Raw genomic sequence first — 18,502 nt, 5'->3', positions numbered from 1 at the left:
AGAAAATGAAAAAAAACAAAAACAAAAAAAAACTGCTTTAGAATTACAATTTGGGAAAAGTTCTCCATAGGCAAAGAATGCACTGCTATATTAAATTAATGAAGTGTATAAACATACATGCTGTGTGCTAGATGTTATGCCTTTAATGCCTGTGTTTTGTTTGTCTTGTTAAATGAAAACGTTTTGATTATTTAATCTAATCACAGTCTTGTTTTTCCAGCCACGTTCAGAACCCCATAGTGAATCAGGGCCCGGGGCGGGTCTACGCTCTGGTCCCGCAGCCAGGCCTTAGGCTCAGCGTCCCTCGCCAAACACCCCTCACCCCGCTGCCACACAGAGCTGCGGAAGCGACCGAGAGAGCGGTCTAGGAAATAATAGTCGTTGGTAGGGGGGCGTGGCTAAGAAAGCGCAGCGGGGGAGATGGGACAGGCGATGGCGCTGAGCTAGATAAAGGGGTCAGTGGTCACTCTGTTTCTCAACCAGTTGTATTTTGTGTCTGTTAATTTAGGAGGGACACAGAGTTACTTAGCAACGTTCTTCTGAAACCATTTTCCAGGAATAACATACGAATAAAACAAACAAACAAACAACAACAACGATAATAAAAAAAACGATCAAAAGCAGAACTCCTGATCTCAGTGTCTGTGTGTCACGAATAAAAAATCTCATACTTCCAAACATGAACAAATGAACAAACACACAACAAAGGGGAAAAAATAAATAAACCTTTCAGTTTAGTTTAGGATATTTATTACTGGGATTTCAGCTGAAGACGCTTGAGGACTTTTTCATGGAATTGTTTAATTATTTGTACTTTACATGCCAGAAAAAAATAAACGATATGAATCTCTGTTTTCTTTGTGCGTGCTTTTTTTTCCGAGGGGTTTTGAACAAGCTCATGATTGCGTTGGTCATTCAGGACAAAATTGTATTCCTTTATCCGGTTTTATCATTGTCTGTAAAGTTAATAAACAGCTTGATATTTACCGGGTCCACAACTTCAATAAGCAACAGATAATGATAAAGATCATAGTCGAGCGTGTAAAACATTAACTCCAGTTAGTCAACTGGTTGTCCATTTCCTATAGTAAAGACAAGTACTTTTGTACTATTCGATACCATTTTGTAGTGTCAGTGGTGTTCACACTGACAATTCCAACAAGAAAAATTGTAATTTAAATACCTGGATGATGCACTTAAGGCCCGTTCACACCAAGGACGATAACTATAACGATAAAGATATAGTTCTAAAAAAAATCTTTCTAAATATACAAGAAAAACAACTATAATGATAACGGCACAGAGACACAATATTTTTTCCAGCTGTTGAACTATAAAAACAATGACAGCCAATCACAAAATCCATCCTACATTAAAGAGCTTGAGTATTTAAAGCGACAGACGACAAGATTACATCTCGCTTATATTAAACAAAGCGATATTGTGTGCGCCAATATAATTATCGTTCTTGGTGTGAAAGGGCCTCTAATTCGAAAACTAAAATGTGTGTGGAATGATGCGCACTCCAAAATCTGAGAAAATTCGTACCTTACACGGTCGAGTACATATTGCATAGAATATAGTGTTTAGCGAGTCATTTGGGACACAACTAAGGTCTTTTTTCAACAAGTCATAACAATTTTTCAGATATGAGGTTGAATTTATTTCAACATTATCCATGGAATGTGAAGAGATCAGATATTAATCCATTACAAACAAACAACAAAAAACATTACAGTTTACCAAACTTAATGCTCTCCCAACGTCCAGCCTCTTTTAGCTGATCCAAAACTAATGGAAGAGGTTCTTAAACAGCTTGAACAGGAAATGAAGCTTCATTAGTTCCCAGAACTTCCCACAAAGCAACGACCTACAGAACAGGAAAGAGAGAAAGAAAAAGTTCATATTGATTTGTGACCACACGCACACAAACATTTTAATGATTTTTTAAAAAGAACATAAAAAGCAATGCACGGCACTTAGTGCTCATTAATTGATAATGATGCACTGTGTGGATGGAAAGGCTGATTTCAGGACATTTGCAAGCTAGGCTAATTGTATTCTGGAGAAGGTCACAGGCTTATCAGGACAAAACAAGATAATCTTTTGTATAAAATACCCGAGACATCCACACTTGTTCCAGAAAGTTCGCTTTTTTTATATTAAACAATGTTGTTGATCACAGGGTTGGTGCAATTTTTAGTGGAACAAGGCAATATCACATCTACATTTTATACAGAATTGTCGGCATAATTAAATCGTTTGTTTTAATACATTCACTCCAAGATGTTGCACTCAGCCTAAAAAAAAGGCTAACTGAATCTTTTAAAGCAGGCAGCATCACTCAGGCAAACCCAAGACCTGAAAAATACATCAAAACAATTTGGACACTATGATAACTTAGGTCTCTTGAAAAACCAGGGTTTGTTTTTTCCATTAATAGTGTTTGAAAAAGCTCAAATAAAAGTATGCATAAGTACGAGGCGCACCATGCATCAACAAGCAGAGCGTAGAGTCTAGAGCTCCTCGTGGCCATGTGGCGAGAGGTCAATGTTGGTTGGCTCCTGGCACACTGCAGGAGTGATGAACTCCATCAGATATTCGCAGCGACTCGGCTCCGACGTCGAGGTCACCACCGTCTCCTTCCCACAAGTCAGCTTCACCTACCGCACAAAGATACACTTAGCAGAAAAACTCCCAGTATGAATGGCACGGTGGAAGCAATAAAAGAACTAGTACTTACTGTGGTTGATCTGTTTGGACCTTGCCAGCACCCAGTGCCGTGCTCGTATTTCATCGTCAAGTACTTATTATTTTCAGGCCCTGACCAGCTTCCCCATGACCTGCAAACATGAACACCTCTCATTAAAGACGGTCAAAAAACGCTCACGTCATGCGATTACAAATAAGGTGGCAAAAACTGTTATAAGGTGGTCTGCTGATCTCAGTGGGTTTTAGCTGGTTTCCAAGCCTTACCAATCAGGTGTTTAGATAGATAGTAAAGATTTCATTTTAAATTAAAGCTTACACCAGTAAAATGGGCAATCTTAAAAGCTCTATACTGTTGTCTTAAAGATATCTGTCATCTGGACGTCAGACAAAGGCGACAGGTGAATGCTATGTAGCATTGCAAGATGTCGTAGGAGATTTAGCCTCTTAGCTTTTTCAATCGCATAACATACATCTACATTCCATCCGTCATCACGAAACGCAACAAAAACACAGCTCTGATCACACAGTCCTCCATCATCCAGTTGCTGAATGCTGCAAAGAGACTTGCATCACTTGAGTTCCTACCGGAGGTGCGAATGCAAACAGGAAAATGGCCCTAGGGGAAAATGTAGTTCTCGGGGACCTTCCTGGTGGCTAGTTCCCAGAACTGAACTATAACTACCTGGTGCTACAGCCCCTTCAGATGCATCACACCATAATATACGGTGTGAAAAATGGGGTTTTCTAGATTTAACAATTACTTTTAACAGTGTTATTAAATTATTGTGATGTAACATTTAGATTCATTTTAAATGAGTGTTAGATTGTGTCAAAGGTAAAGGAAAAGAGCATGAAAACTTATCTAATATCAAATATCCATCGATACCAATAAGAAAATATTGCTAATATCAACCAATAACCAATATGGCACATTTACTACCATTCGACTATTTGGGGTATGTAAGACTTTTTAATGTTCTCCAAAGAATGTTCTTAAAAGTCTCACCAAGGCAGCATTTATTTGACCGAAAATATAGTAAAAAACAGAAAAAAGGAAGAGGAATATTGTGAACTATTATTACAATTTAAAACATCTGTTTTCTATTTTAATATATTTAAAAATGTAATTGATTCCTGTGATCAAAGCTGAAATTTCAGCATCATTACTTTAGTCTTCACTTAGTCACATGACCCATCAGAAATCATTTAATATACCAATTTGCTGCTCAAGAAACATTTTTAATTACTATCAATGTTGAAACTGCTTAATATCTTTGTGGAAACTGACAGTTTTTTTTTATTCAGGATTCTTTGATGAATATAAAGTTCAAAAGAACAGCATTTATTTGAAATCTTTTGTAGCTACTGTTACTTTATACATTTATTGCAGCTTTGCTATAAAACTATTCATTTTTCATTCTTTTATACTATTCAAAACCTTCTAAAACTACCTCGTCTTTTTAAAAATGTTTTATTTTACCCCCAATGTCGCTTACCCAAGGTTGGTCTCTGAGCCTCCATACTTGGGTTTCTGTGAAACCCGATTAAAAGGACAGAGTCTGTAGATGTACCTGAAGGCAAACCAAACACATAAGTCAACAAAAAAAAATCAATCACAGCTAGGGCTGCACGATAAATCATTTTAGCACCGATATCGCGATTTGCGCATCCACGATAATTGCTTTTGAGGACGTGCGATGTCAAGTGTATCGTAGTTGATCTGTATGCATGTGATTTTCGGATCAATTGCTAAGTTTAACCATCATAGAGTGAAAGTTTATCATTTGCATTTGTTTTAGGTCCTGTCAGTTTAAACATTCAAGCGATTTTAAGCCATTTGAGCGCAATAAGACACAAAAGAGAACCAATTTCGGAACTCGCACGCTATTTCTGTTCTGAACGCTGAATTCCGTTCACTTCCGCCTCTATTTGTGCTTGAACGGACACATACACACAAAATTATATTAAAATACCAATCTTTGTGAGTGTCCTCCTCGTAAAATTTATTTTCTTCTATGCAGATTCACTCCCTAAAATCACCTCAATCATTCTAGAATGATTAATTATATATATATATATATATATATATATATAGCAGAAAAACAAAATATTGCAATATTTTTTCAATATCGTGCAGCCCTAATCAAGACACAAAAATCTCATTACAAAAAAACAAACGCTAGTTTCACTTACTCGCTAGTGGGAAGTTCGTAGCACTGGTTGTACAAGTAAGTGAACTCAGCATTAGGGCCGAAATCAAAGGACAGCTCTTTTTCAATATTTCTGCAACACAATCAAAGGACAATTCAACACAGTGCTCAGCCGCACACCAGCATCAGAGAACACTGCAAATGCATCGAATTCAAGGACACATCAACGTAGGAGACAAACGCAAGGTTTTGCGAAAGTGATGCAACCACAAGTTGAGAAAACGCATACAATGACCAATGAGAATTCCAGGTGCATCCGAAAAACCAGTTCGCTAACACTCCCACTTGATTTCACACTTCTTTTCGCCGTTTCCTGAAAGACTGTAGTATTGAACAAACCTGATTTGATCGTCCATCTCCCGAAGAGCTTTCTCAGCTTCCTCAAAGTCATCTCTGGTCTTCTGAGCAACTGTGAACCACAGAACAGTTTGTCAGCAGAAGGAAACAAAGGACAACTGACTAAAACGGATCAAGCACAGTTGTATTTCTCTGTAATGCATCATCAAATAGCCTCCGGACTGGGCGTTGAACCAACCATCGATGAGGACCTGGGTGTCCGCATCATAGGGTGGCATGGCTTCCTCGTCTTCTTGACTTTTTTCTGGAGTCCTAACGGTGGGCGGCGCCTGCACAACACACAGCCACGCTCAAATGAAGACATGTATTTTTACACCTGCACAGTACGGTGAGCATGAGTTATAACACGCTATGTTGTAAGACCTTTGCCACTGTGCCTTAGGACGTGAGTTAAAGGTTAAGGGCGTTAAATGTCAAGCAGCGAAGTGTTAATAGAAGACTCAAAATGTCACTGCGGATGTAAACATCACTGAGGTTAATGCTTGCACAGGTTTTCTGTGTGATATACTCTCTCACCTTATCCTCTTCATTATAATCATCTTCTTCATCATCATCCTCGTCCTCTTCCTCAGAGACGTCTTCTTCCGGGTACGGCTCGTTGTCAACAACTGGCTCCTTCACTTCTTCTGGAGGTGTTTCCACTGGAGCAGGATCCTCAGACTGGGACTGAGAGAGAACGGAGGAACAGACATTCAAAATGCGTGGTAATGGGTCATTATGTTCAAGATCAGTGGAACTGAATTTTTTCTTTTACTCTAATTTGGGTTTATTATTATCAAGCAATTAATTAAACATAAAAAATAAATACAATTGAGTACAAAATAACTAATCTAAGTAACTACACCGCTGTTCAAACATTTGGTAATATTGTTTGGAAAGAAATCAATACTTTTATTCAGCAAGGACACATTCAATTGATCAAAAGTGACAGTAAAGACTTTAACATTGTTGCAAAGGATTTCTATTTAAAATAAATGCGGTTCTTTTGAATTTTCTATTCTTCAAATAAACATTTATCAAGATCTCCGCAAATATTAAGCAGCACAACTGTTTTCAACATTGATGGTGATAATACATCTTTTGAATCTTATGATAACAAACTTTTGAATGGTAGTGTAAATAACTACCTTACTTTTAACATGACATGCCTGCCTCTTCTCTACTGACCTCTGAGTGGTACTTTTCTTTAATATTGGTCCAAACACTCTCAAATGTTGTTGTGTCCACCTGCTCAGTTCCTCCCAGCAGTCCCTGAATAAATCACAAAGCATAAATCAGAACTAGTGGCAAATGAGTCAACCCACCTCATTGCATTCAACAGGGTTTCTACACATTTTCCATTAAAAAATTCTGTACTTTTCCACACTCCAATTTCCCAACCTTTTTCAGACCATATTTAATTTACATGTCATTTATGCATTTAGCAGACACTTACATTCAAAGCAACATAAGAATAACAAATCATTCATCATATTTAACATAAATGGTTGATAAAGCATTATTTTTGGTGCATAGTAAAGTCATCTGTAAATATTTTTATTTTCTCTATTTTTCATTGGTTTTCTCAAAGTGATAACATGATCTTATATGATGAGAAGAAACCTAAAATGCGATATAAACTGCAATATATTTACATCTGGCACATCAGTTTGATACTGTAAATGCGGTTGGATGTTGCATGGTCAGAAAACATCAAAGTACAGTCTAATTTAAATAATTGTTTTTTCCTTTATCTGTTACTGGATTGATTGGAACACACACATTTAATTAGTTTCACGCAATGAAAATGTCCGCCTTGAATTAATTTGTGTTCGACAATCACTAAATTTTAGCCATGAAAGCACTCTGCTTGTAAGATACATTTATTTTTATAAATTCTTAATGTTAGATTTCAGAAAAATGAATACGGCAATAGTTCGGAAACACAAATGTATTTCCATACTTCTCCAGACCTGAACATTTCCAAACTGCATAGTAACCGCGATATAATGGCTGGTGCATTTTGAGTGAGAAAAGCAAAAATACCTGGGCCTCAGCTTCAGTAAACGTGCCATCAGCATCTGGGTCCATTTCAGCATGAGACTGAAGCTCAGAGACAGACACACTGACACGCAGAGACAACGTGTTATTTTATATCTCTATACACAATCAGAGAGAATAACCATACTCATTGGCACTTACAAGCCATCTGCATTGTCATCCAGCTCTAAAAATGCTTCTGACATTTTGGCTTTGTCATTCTCCAAGCGAACAGCTGCCTTTTGCTCTAGAATGAAGTTTAAATGCAGATTACACTTTACATTAATGATGAAAACACCATAAAGTCATTACTTAGAGTGTGTATATGACTATAAATATCGTTAAAAACTATGATAACCTTTTTCGTAGTGGGCAGACAGTCTGGTTTAAAGAGATATGCATTGACTATTAGACAGCTGGACTCACCATCCCAGGCCTTAAGGTGGCGCTCTTTAGCTTCCTTCTCTGGCTGCTCTGCAGTCTCTTTCACTGTCCTCAGCGCTTCAACTTTCTCCTCAAGCTGTTTCTTATTTTCCTGCATATCAGTCACTTTAACCTACAGAAGAGACACAGCATTTTACATTGACCAAAATTCACTGACACAATACGGCTTTATAAAAAACTGCAGTATATACTAGAAATAATGAAATGGATGATTCCTGTTGGATGTGAGAGCCAAAAAAGCAAATATGTGGGCAAAACATTTTGTAATTTTGGACTTATATTTTTGTTCATACAAAGCAAATGCTACCTGCTTTTCTTGATGCCCCTTCTTGGCTTCCTCAATGAGCTGCTGTTTCAGGAGAAAGCCCTCTTTGGTGACCTCAGCCATCTTCTGCAGAACCTCCCTCTCTCTACGTCCCAGTTCCCTGAAAACCAATCAAATATTTCAATGTGTTTGTTTATATAGTCACTGTATTGAAGCACAAGTAAAAGGGAAAGTAAAGCAATGTAATGTGTGGCTATGTAACCTATGTTCTCATAAAAACGAATTGCTCTACCCTCTGTGCTTCCGCGTTCGTCAATACGTCATACATCGGGTCAGAGGTCACTCTTCCGCCGGAACTCGATTCGCATACGGCCGTTACCGGAAGCCATTGATTATAGTTTATTACGTTTCTTTAACAAAAATGCATTGCTTTGCTTCAGAAGGCCTTTGTTAACCCCCTGGCGCTGTATGGATTACTTTTATGATGGATGGATGCGCTTTTTTGAGCTTCAAAATCTCAGGTACCATTCACTCCCATTACAAAGCTTGAAAGTGCCAGGGTATTATTTTTTTAAATAACTCTGATTGTGTTTGGCTGAAAGAAGAGTCATATACACCTAGGGTGGCTTATGTGTGAGTAAATGATGGGATATTTTTGGGTGAACTAACCCTTTAAGAGGAAACTATAAGGGCCTGTTCACATACGATACATTTTCATGTTAAAATGGCTATTTACCATAGACTGCTAATACATACAACTTAAGATGATTAAAACTTAGAATGAGCTGCTGCTATGAAAAGTTGGACTATTTTAACAAGGCATCTTAAAATTTTGGAACAAGGGCTGCTGGAACGACATTGAGGTGCGGCACAATGGCCAAGGACATTCGTCTGGTGCATGAGTATGCATTGGAGTGCAAGAACGTGTCTTGTGTGAACGACTCCTGATGTGATTCTCCCTGGAAAGCAATTACATTTGGATCAAAACTCACCTGCAGGTATTTTCACATTTGGCTCCACTGTTGTACTCATCCGTAGTATCGCAGCAATCTACAGGGAGCAAAAATGTTAAATGCAATGGCCATTTAATTCCATTTGGCGAAAGACTGCTGAGGAGACATATCCAGATGCGGAGTCATCTTACCACAGATGCCATCATTAATACGGGAGGATGGGATAAAGGTGGGCCTGTAACCAGCATTGGTGCAATGGAAGCTGCCATTCGGACAAGCAGCAGTGCCTGATGACAGACATGAACAACTGTCATGCACAACATCTCCAAACATGACACCATTAAACTATACTTTATCACCCCTTTCCACCCAGCATAGACTTAAAGGACAAGTTCGGTATTTTACACTTAAAGCCCTGTTTACAGATCGTATCTGATGAAATAGAACGGTTAAGATTAAACTTTGGACAGATGCTGCTGTCGCGAGAATTTTAGGTTTATATCGCTTTCCCCCCCACCCCCACAATGGTTGTATATGTGCACTGGAAGATTCCTTCCTAAAACACATTAAACTTTCGTTTACAAAGACGTGAAACTCACCGAGTGGTCAGGGGTGTTCACTGATACGGGCCCAAAAAAAATCGCTGAAAAAGATGCATTCCAACAGGTTTTATCGTAGTTTTTGTCCAACTCCATGACTTGTATTAAATGTGCTGAGTGAGGTGCGGTATTACTCCGCCGGTTGAGTGTCTATTATTCAAGCTCTCAACGGAAGAATCACGGGTGTGACACGTTTGGCAAAATAGGTCCTAAATAAACCTAAAATTCTCGCGACAGCAGCATGTGTCCAAATTTTAATCTTAACCGTTCTATTTCATCAGATACGATCTGTAAACAGGGCTTTAAGTGTAAAATACCGAACTTGTCCTTTAAGAAGGATATACAATTCTGATGTACTGTGATGTACTTGCCCCGTAGGTTTTCTTTCTTGCACAGAAAGAAGATACTTAGCAGAATGTCCAAACTGTGTTTTTCCCCCCACATGATGAAAGTGAATGGGGACCAGAAGCAGCCATGGTCTACATTTACTTTTATTGTATGAAAAAGAACAGCGTGTGTATCCTGTTTGATACAGTGCGTGTTCTGTGCAAGAAAGAGAGGGTCTGAATTTTCATTATTTGGTGCACCCTACGGCTTATCACTTTTCACACTTTATCCACATACACTAATCTTGTTAATGTATAATTAATCTATAAATGTACTATAAATCTATACTTTGTTCTGCTTTTTAGCATATTTTTTTAACCAATGAGGTTTGTTTTTGAGTGTCACGCAAAGCATGTTTGTGTACAATGTGTCTTTAATTCTAAACTAAATTTAAAAAATGAGCTCTGTCAATACCTGGCTCATCTGAACCATCTTTGCAGTCACAGTAGTCATCATTCACTCGGTCAAAAGGAATGGTCCGTGATCCATCGAGACAGGTGAAAGGTTTGTTCTCCTCATAAAATGGTTTTTCTTTATGTATTTAAACATAAGAAAGTAAGAGTTAAACAAGTTAAGCCAGTGAAGCTAAAACCAGTACACGTTTAATAGAGAATCTGCAATATATGATAGGCCTATGACTTTACTTGTCAGTGGTACTCCTCGTGGCCGTTTAATCTCTACAGGTGTCCCCAAGCTGACAGCAAAGACCAAAGTCAACAGCAGGTGTATGCAGGTCATGATTCCTTGGGAAATGAGGGATAAATGCAAACTCCCACTAGAGGCGCGTGACCTTGGAGCAAAGAATACACAATGTATTGTTCAAATGAACACAGGACATCTAATGATCCCATCATAAATATAATTCTCATACAAATGGTTTACAAAAAAATGAAACAAATTAACATTTATATGAGATAAGTTCATCTTTAAAATGTCTTATTCGCATCATCCTAGTTCATTCAATTTGAAATGGCTTCCGCACACACGGCCAACTGATCATACTGAAATTCTAACTTATCTGAAATGATAAACAATACAGTATGACGATAGCAAGTAGTGTGTTTTAATAAACATTGCGTAAATTAAATATGCGATTGTAGAATTAGTCATAGAAATCTAAAAAATCATTGTACAACAGTAACTCATTACTTACTTCCGTAGAGCGCTCCTGCACCCAGTGTGTTACGTCACCAAGATGAGCGGTGTTCTCATATGATTGGTGGACTGGATTCATGTGGCGGAGTACAGCATTGTGGGTAATGAAGTCATTTAAAAACACACACAACCGATTTCCAAGATTTATCTTGTGTGTGTGTGTGTGTGTGTGTGTGTGTGTGTGTGTGTGTGTGTGTGTGTGTGTGTGTGTGTGTAAAACATTGATAATATGGTTCATACTAGCATATATTTAGGCAAAAGGAGTCCCACCAGTATTTAAATACAGACAAATTATGCTTCCAACACTGACATGAATAAATCCCATTACACAATTTTAAACGTTATCATGTTAAAAAATATATGGTGTGATAAAACAGGAATGTTATAATTCATAAAAAAAAATTAATAATACAAAAACCTAGTCTCAAAGGACTGCGTGGTTGAAAACAAGTGTGTTCACGTGACTTGCGAAAGGCGCGCGGTTTTCTCAGGAGACAGGCTGAGAAGGTTAACGTGCTATTTTGCTCTTCTAAACTTGTTATGTATAAAAAAGTAGTGTTTTTTTTCTACAAAAAATAACGTTTGTAAGGATATAAGTTTTGTTATAGAGAGATTCATATCTGTGGAAGTTTCTCCCACAGTTTCAGGGCCTTACAGGCAATTAGCTAACGTTTAGGCTACATTAACCAGTTGGCTGTTGCCTACAGTAATGCAGCCAGGTCAAATGATAAGAGATTGTCATGAGGATGGAACAGGAACAGTTACATGCAGGTGAGTGACATTCATGGTAAGAGGAAATATTTGATTTTATACATATACCCCATTGGCCCTTGCATACAACGGTTAGGGTTTAGTCACATTGTTTTTAGTCCCAGTTGTAACATGTAACAAGTGTACTAAGAGCACATTGTAATAAAGTTAAATTATAATATAACACACACACACACACACACACACACTTTAACACACTCTCTTTTAAAATAGTTAAATAAATAAACAGTGAGATTACATGTATTAAATATGCCATACTCTTACATTTACATTAATATTCTATACTTTAATATATATATATATATATATATATATAGGCCTATATACTGTATATATATAGTAATTGTTTTATTTGAAATGAAAAAAAAAAGTCACAGGGCATATACAGGTGTATAAAATAGTAAGCTAATAAAACAATAAGCTAAAATTTAACAACAATATAATGATTTTAACAACTGCATATTAAAGGGTTAGTTCACCCAAAAATGAAAATAATGTCATTAATGACTCACCCTCATGTCGTTCTAAGCCCGTAAGACCTCCGTTCATCTTCGGAACACAGTTTAAGATATTTTAGATTTAGTCCGAGAGATTTCTCTCCCTCCATTGAAGCTGTATATACAGTATACTGTCCATGTCCATAAAGGTAATATAAACATCATCAAAGTAGTCCATGTGACATCAGTGGGTTAGTTAGAAGTTTTTGAAGCATCGAAAATACTTTTTGGTCCAAAAATAACACAAAATAAGACTTTATTCAGCATTGTATTCTCTCCCGGGTCTGTTGTGAATCTGCGATTGGGTGAACTAACCCTTTAATAAGAATGTTTGTCTCTAAATAATGGCAGTCTGTAGGGGTCAGTAAAGTGTCACTGTTGAGCAAAGCAGCCTGTACTGCATGCATATCATAACTGCCATTTTTGCTGAGTACCATCATTCTATAAGCAGATGGTTGCTAAATATTTTAAATAGTGTTCACTGTTATGATTTGTTTATTGATGATACACACTGCATGCAGCTATTACTGTAATATGAGGCTGGACATGGAAAAAAAGAAAACATAAAAATACAGATATTGCATTTATTAGAAAAATCGTCCTTTATTTGTATTTTCAACACACTTTACAGTACTGAACAGTGAAAGAAAAAAATATACTGGTATATATTTATATATTTGTGTTTTTATATATAGCCGTTTGCTTATTAAATGCATTTTATTCACAAAATGACAACTCGGTTCTCTCAGAGGAAAACCTTTCATAAAAATAATATAATATAAAATAACTTGGACACATTATACACATTACAGCAATATAATGTACAAATATTACAATCATTTTCCTGTGTTTTCTTTTTCATTTATATTATTACCATAACCTGTGAACAAGTAACATATTATTTAAAGCCCAGAGAATAATTTCATTGGAGTCTCATGAGGCATGACTTTTAAAGTACAAAGAAAAACTATTCTCTGATTAAGCCACGTCATCTTTCTGACTGTCTCTTGGTCATTAACCTCACAGAAGTATTTAAACCCCCTATTAAAAGCCTTTACAGTGCAGATTATTGACACAGAGTAGCTGATGTTGCTCAGAGCTTTAGCAGGAAATGGCATTGAGGACCAAAAAGACGACGTTTGGGCCAAGCCATTTAATGTGCTCACCCTGTGCCATGCCATACCATTCCCCTTGATATCAGCCATCTTACAACACCTTTCTACAGACAAAATAAAGTGCTGGTAAAGACAAGTTTTAGAAATAACTGATGATTAGTCTGTTTTCCAATACAATTCAAATATTCACATTTAAAGGTGATGGGAGGTTGACTAAAATCCCCCAAATGAATGGCAGGGGAACTGACAGGAGAAAGAAAGGGGAAGGCGGGGGTTGCCTATGAAATTCCACAATTCAACTACAGTTCATTACAACTAAAAGTGACTCATTGTGACAGTGATTGATTCTGAGAGATCTCAAATTTACAATTCAACATTACAGTATATACAAAACAAGCAGTGATTTCGTCTACTATTTATATTAGTAGTTTTGATTTTTAAACCATCAAACCAGAATGATACAAAAATAAAAACTGTACACAAACTGTTTAAAGAAAACACTTGTTTTTTCCTTTTGATATCCAAAAAGAATGGCAGCAAGGAATTAATTTGAATAATTTCTTAATAAGAAACAATTGCTACAGTGTCGTGTTAAAATGGCAAATATTATTTGTTAGCGTAGTGCTCACAACATTAACGAAAAGCCACACAACAAAGCATTTTAAGGTAAGACAGGCAAATGGAATGGGAATGACATAAGTTTGCACAAACCAATCGTGTAACCTCGGGCTTTCCTCCTGTGGTCCGCCAAATGAAAATGTATCCCATGACATCCTCTAATCCTGTCACAGACAAGTACAGTTTTCATATATGTACTAGTATGACCTCAAGTCACTGGTCTGACAGACACTGGCTTGAGTAAAGCTAAACTACTGACCAGCAGAAACTAGCTTATCATATTTCAAGAGGAATGCTTACAAATGCTGCTTCTCAATAAAGCAACAATTGGTTTACTAAACTGAACTAAAACTAAACTAAAAAGTTCTGAGATGAGAGAGAGAGGCAATATTGCAAATCAAACATCAACCTGAGAACTCTCTCATTCTCTTACTTTCTGTCTCTCTCTTTCTGCCTTTAAAAGTAGGTGAAAAGTCAAATAGACGTCACGAAAAGATGCCGGACATGAAATACATTAGAGCAACAGTTTATTTTAGTGGTATGACCTGCTTCCTCTGTCTGAACCGTCTGCTATTGTAACTTTGCCACGCAGAAAAAAACTACCCTACACCTCCAGATGGAGCTATTGTGTACTCACAGACATTTAGCAAGGCATATAGACATGAAACATGTAGTCTGGGATATAACGCCAACATCTTATTATTCCACAATGTGACAGGTAGAAACCCTGCAGTTGACATTAAGGCAAAACGCATCAAACTCAATATGGCTGCATGTGACTCCGTTTATCGCTTTCCAGCATCTAACCACCAGCGTCTTTCCCTCATCCTTCTCTCACCATCCTCGATCAATGCTTCTCCAACTTATCAGCTAAGCACTCAATCCTTTGGCAAAACATAATGTAGTGTGTTGTGGTGTAGACAGAGAATGTATTACCAGCGTGAGTGGGTGAAGGTGAGAGAGTCAGTGCGAATTTGTGCTGCAATTGAGGAGACTGTTACTTTTACAAATTTGGCAGGAATGGATATAACAAAACAAACCAAAAAGAAGGCAAAACATACGTTTCAAAGCGTCACATGGCTTATTCTCGGAAAGTGACTATCATTTATTAATCGCATGGAAAGTGAGGGCAGTCCATGACGGTGATAAATCCTAATGAAAGACTGGCGGATGAAAGCAGGAATTATCACAAAGACAATGCGAACGCTCCATGCCGGCACAAACCATAATCGATGGAGATAGATTGCTTAAAAAGAGAAAGAGACAATCAAAGATGAAGACAAAAGCATGTCCTGTCCCATGATGCATTGCTTCACAACAGCTCCAGAGTTGAAGCTGGTGGTTCAGAAAGGCACGCAGCCATCTTGCACTGGTAGCACTCCTGGGTAAAGGGTAAGAGGGGGTGGGACCAACTAACAAATCATTTCCGACATCCTCATCCCTCCACAGTTTTTTGGACTGCAGACATTATCTAATTTCTCCCAGCAGATGCATCTGTGTTCTCGCTATGACAGAAATTGAAAAAAAGTCTCTCAGATTTCTCTCAACACGTGAATCTGAGGATTTAAGTCCCTGTTGGAATGCTTTAAAAGCCGATTATTGACACTGATGCTCCTTCTTGAGATGGCTTTTTCCAAAAAAAAGATTCCTTTCAGATCCAGGCCCCCTGAACACATACACAGACACACAGCCGCGTGTTTGCATGTACTATGTGGTATCGTTATTTTCGTTCGAAAAAAATTAACGTACGTCTGTGAATGTGTGTATGCGTATGTGTGGAAATTCCAGAGTGCTACACTGACGTAATGGCCCTTTACAAACCCCACCATAATTCTGTTTCTCCATCCAAATTCACCCTCACTGCTGGATGGACCCCAGCTCACACTCATAATCTACAGTTGCTGTGTTAAATACTTCTCTGATATCAATATTATTTTGTTCCCTTTTTGAAAAATAAAATAAAATGTCTTATTGGATTGGTACACAAGACTTAATCTGTTTATGGTCTAGCTATCAGAACCAGAAGAGTCCTATGTGAACGGTAGAGCGTAGGGACAGAGTTTCTGAAGGATGGCTCGTACTTAGCCCTCTGGGCCAGACAGCTGTTCCTTGAGTCGCACGTATTACGTGTCATCGGTAGGAGAGGACGATTTCTCCTCCTCCGTCTCCTCTACAGGGCTCTCATCAGACTGTCTCTCGTCCTCCTCCTCAACTACTGACTGAACCTGCAGTCTCCTCCGTCCCGACCTCTCAACCACTACCTCTGTCACCTCCTCCCCGTCCTCCATTTTTTCTTCTGCCTCGTCCTCCTCAGCTTCCACCGCCTCCTCGTCTTCTTTGTTTGCCTCCTGACCATGGTTGCCTATGTGGTTATGACTGGGAGAAGCGACCGGTCCTGTTTCTCCCTCCAGGGTAAGCTGAAACTGGAATTTGGTCGTGCAGGATTCAAGTTCGTTATCTGGGCCGTCAGGCGGTGGTGACGGGCTCTGGGGAATGGTGCTTTGGTACCAGTCCCGGTTGTCCTCAAGGGTGTCCAAAATTTCCTGAGCATCAGGGTGGACCAGGTCCCCCCAGGTCTCCCACAGGGGATGCACAATATAATCGATAAAGCCCACCTAAATCAGGAAACCCAACATATAGACTCTTTAGGAGCAGCTAATGTCAGAGAAGGTTGAGAATTTATGTTTGTGTGGGTGTTTATATGTGTACCTGACTCTTTTCCACAGACGCAGTGTGTTTGTCACACATGGGGCTGATTTCCATCCCACGCTCTCGCTCTTTATCGCCCTGCCGGAAGAACTCCTCCATAATGCGCTCAGTCCACTGCCTGTACACTGCCAAGGGCTTCGTTGGGTTACTAAGGTCAGCACAGTGCACCATGTTCCTCAGGACCTACACACACACACACACACACACACACACACACACACACACACACACTTGTGACTAAGACATTTCTCTTTTCTCTTTTCTGGTCTGCACTTACAGACACATGTCATTTTTGGCATTATAGTTTTAAACTGTTTTGTTGCATTATAAAGAAACACGTTTGTTGGTAATCACCTGTATTCTGTCATTATAATGGTCCAGCATCAGCACTCCTGAACTGGTCACTTTCTTGGTCTCCACCATTGTCTTAAGATCTGCCAGCAAGCTCATATGCTTTGACATGTCTGTTGCCAGAACCTAATAATAATAATAATACATTTTATTTATTTGGCGCCTTTCTGGGCACTCAAGTTTGCCTTACAAGAAAGTACATTAAAACAAATTAAAAACTAACTATGTTAAAACTAGGATAAAACATGTATACATCATACATCAGTTAAATACATACATACATCGGTTAAAAGGAATATAGGAGGATAATGCAGTAGGCTCACACACACAGTGAGTAGGCTTGTCTAAACAGATGAGTTTTTAGTGAAGATTGGAAGTGTGTGAGAGAATCGGAGTTGCGGAGGTCAGGGGGGAGAGTGTTTCAAAGCTGGGGAGCACAGCGACTGAAGGCCCTACTCCCCATAGTGATGAGGCGGGCGGGAGGGACAATGAGATGGAGAGAGGAGGAGGAGCGGAGAGAGCTGACTGGTGTGGCAATATGAACTAGGTCAGTCAAGGGGCAAGGTTATGGATGGCTTTCAAAGTGAGGAGCAGGATTTTGTAGTGGATACGGTGTGAGATGAGGAGCCAGTGAAGCTGTTGAGGGACTGGGGTGATGTGCTTAATGGAGGGTGTGTGAGTGATAATGCGTGATGATAGAACCTAAGAAGACAAGCAGCACCATTTACACAGGAAATAAAAGTGTAGACCCTCAGAAAAAAAGAAAAAAGTATCTAATGTTTAGTGCAGTGCAATGAGCATCTAACCATGTCAATGACCAGCTTGCGCAGACTCTGCCGTTGCCGTTTGGTTAGGTTCTGAAAGATGTCACAGTTCTCCTCATGCAGAAGCTTGAAGCCTACAGCCAGGTGGTGGTTCTCCAGTACAGATTCATCGTTGTACATCAATGCCAATTCTGAGTCTGAAACAGAGCAGACCAGGCTATCAGTGAATTTCATGGTTCAACAGCAAGGATTACCCACTGGGCCCATGGCCAGTGTGAAAGAGTTTTTGGCCAATACTGAATACTGAAAAGAATACATTGTTGATCTTCTACATACATTTTTATACCCTGGAAATGTATTCTGCAGTTGTCGCTAGTTGGACACAAGGTGTTGTCTTATTGCTCAATTTTATTTATTTTAATCCAAACTTTGAATTAATTTATTTATTTTAACCAAAAATTCAAATGAAACTTAAGAAAATAAGGGAATTGATTTACACACTGTATTAATTAGTTCAGACTAAAATAAAGGACACATGAAAAGTGGGGTGGCAGAGTAGACCCTGTATAGAAAGGT

General features: G+C 38.5%; 2 protein-coding genes across 4 annotated transcripts in view; both read right to left on the bottom strand.

Annotated features, from left to right (window-relative positions):
• Window positions 1-736: 736 nt before the first annotated feature.
• Window positions 737-11,559, bottom strand: prkcsh (PRKCSH beta subunit of glucosidase II). The gene is made up of 18 exons (XM_079612890.1): window positions 11,100-11,559; window positions 10,591-10,736; window positions 10,361-10,477; window positions 9,152-9,247; window positions 9,000-9,057; window positions 8,050-8,167; window positions 7,725-7,854; window positions 7,461-7,545; window positions 7,305-7,383; window positions 6,447-6,530; window positions 5,796-5,945; window positions 5,458-5,548; window positions 5,262-5,331; window positions 4,906-4,995; window positions 4,209-4,283; window positions 2,744-2,843; window positions 2,490-2,663; window positions 737-1,870 (listed from the first exon to the last, which is right to left on the bottom strand). Exons 2-17 carry the CDS (start codon window positions 10,682-10,684, stop codon window positions 2,517-2,519), a joined length of 1,584 nt encoding a protein of 527 aa, XP_079469016.1. The 5' UTR covers window positions 10,685-10,736; window positions 11,100-11,559; the 3' UTR covers window positions 737-1,870; window positions 2,490-2,516.
• A 1,390-nt stretch (window positions 11,560-12,949) lies between these two features.
• pde4a (phosphodiesterase 4A, cAMP-specific) overlaps window positions 12,950-18,502 on the bottom strand; it is a 58,915-nt gene continuing 53,362 nt past the window's right edge. For all 3 annotated transcript variants that reach the window (XM_079613076.1, XM_079613077.1, XM_079613078.1), the window contains 4 exons: window positions 17,969-18,123; window positions 17,166-17,288; window positions 16,812-16,994; window positions 12,950-16,717 (listed from right to left, as the gene is read on the bottom strand). In XM_079613076.1, coding sequence (XP_079469202.1) covers window positions 16,226-16,717; window positions 16,812-16,994; window positions 17,166-17,288; window positions 17,969-18,123 — 953 coding nt within the window. In that variant the 3' untranslated portion in view covers window positions 12,950-16,225. The remainder of the gene's footprint in view (window positions 16,718-16,811; window positions 16,995-17,165; window positions 17,289-17,968; window positions 18,124-18,502) is intronic.

This window comes from Phoxinus phoxinus (genome assembly GCF_949152265.1).
Source record: "Phoxinus phoxinus genome assembly, chromosome: 1".
NCBI classification, from domain to species: Eukaryota; Metazoa; Chordata; class Actinopteri; order Cypriniformes; family Leuciscidae; genus Phoxinus; species Phoxinus phoxinus.
The sequence above is the reverse complement of the archived record's forward strand: the minus strand, read 5'-3'. Positions and strand labels throughout refer to the sequence as shown.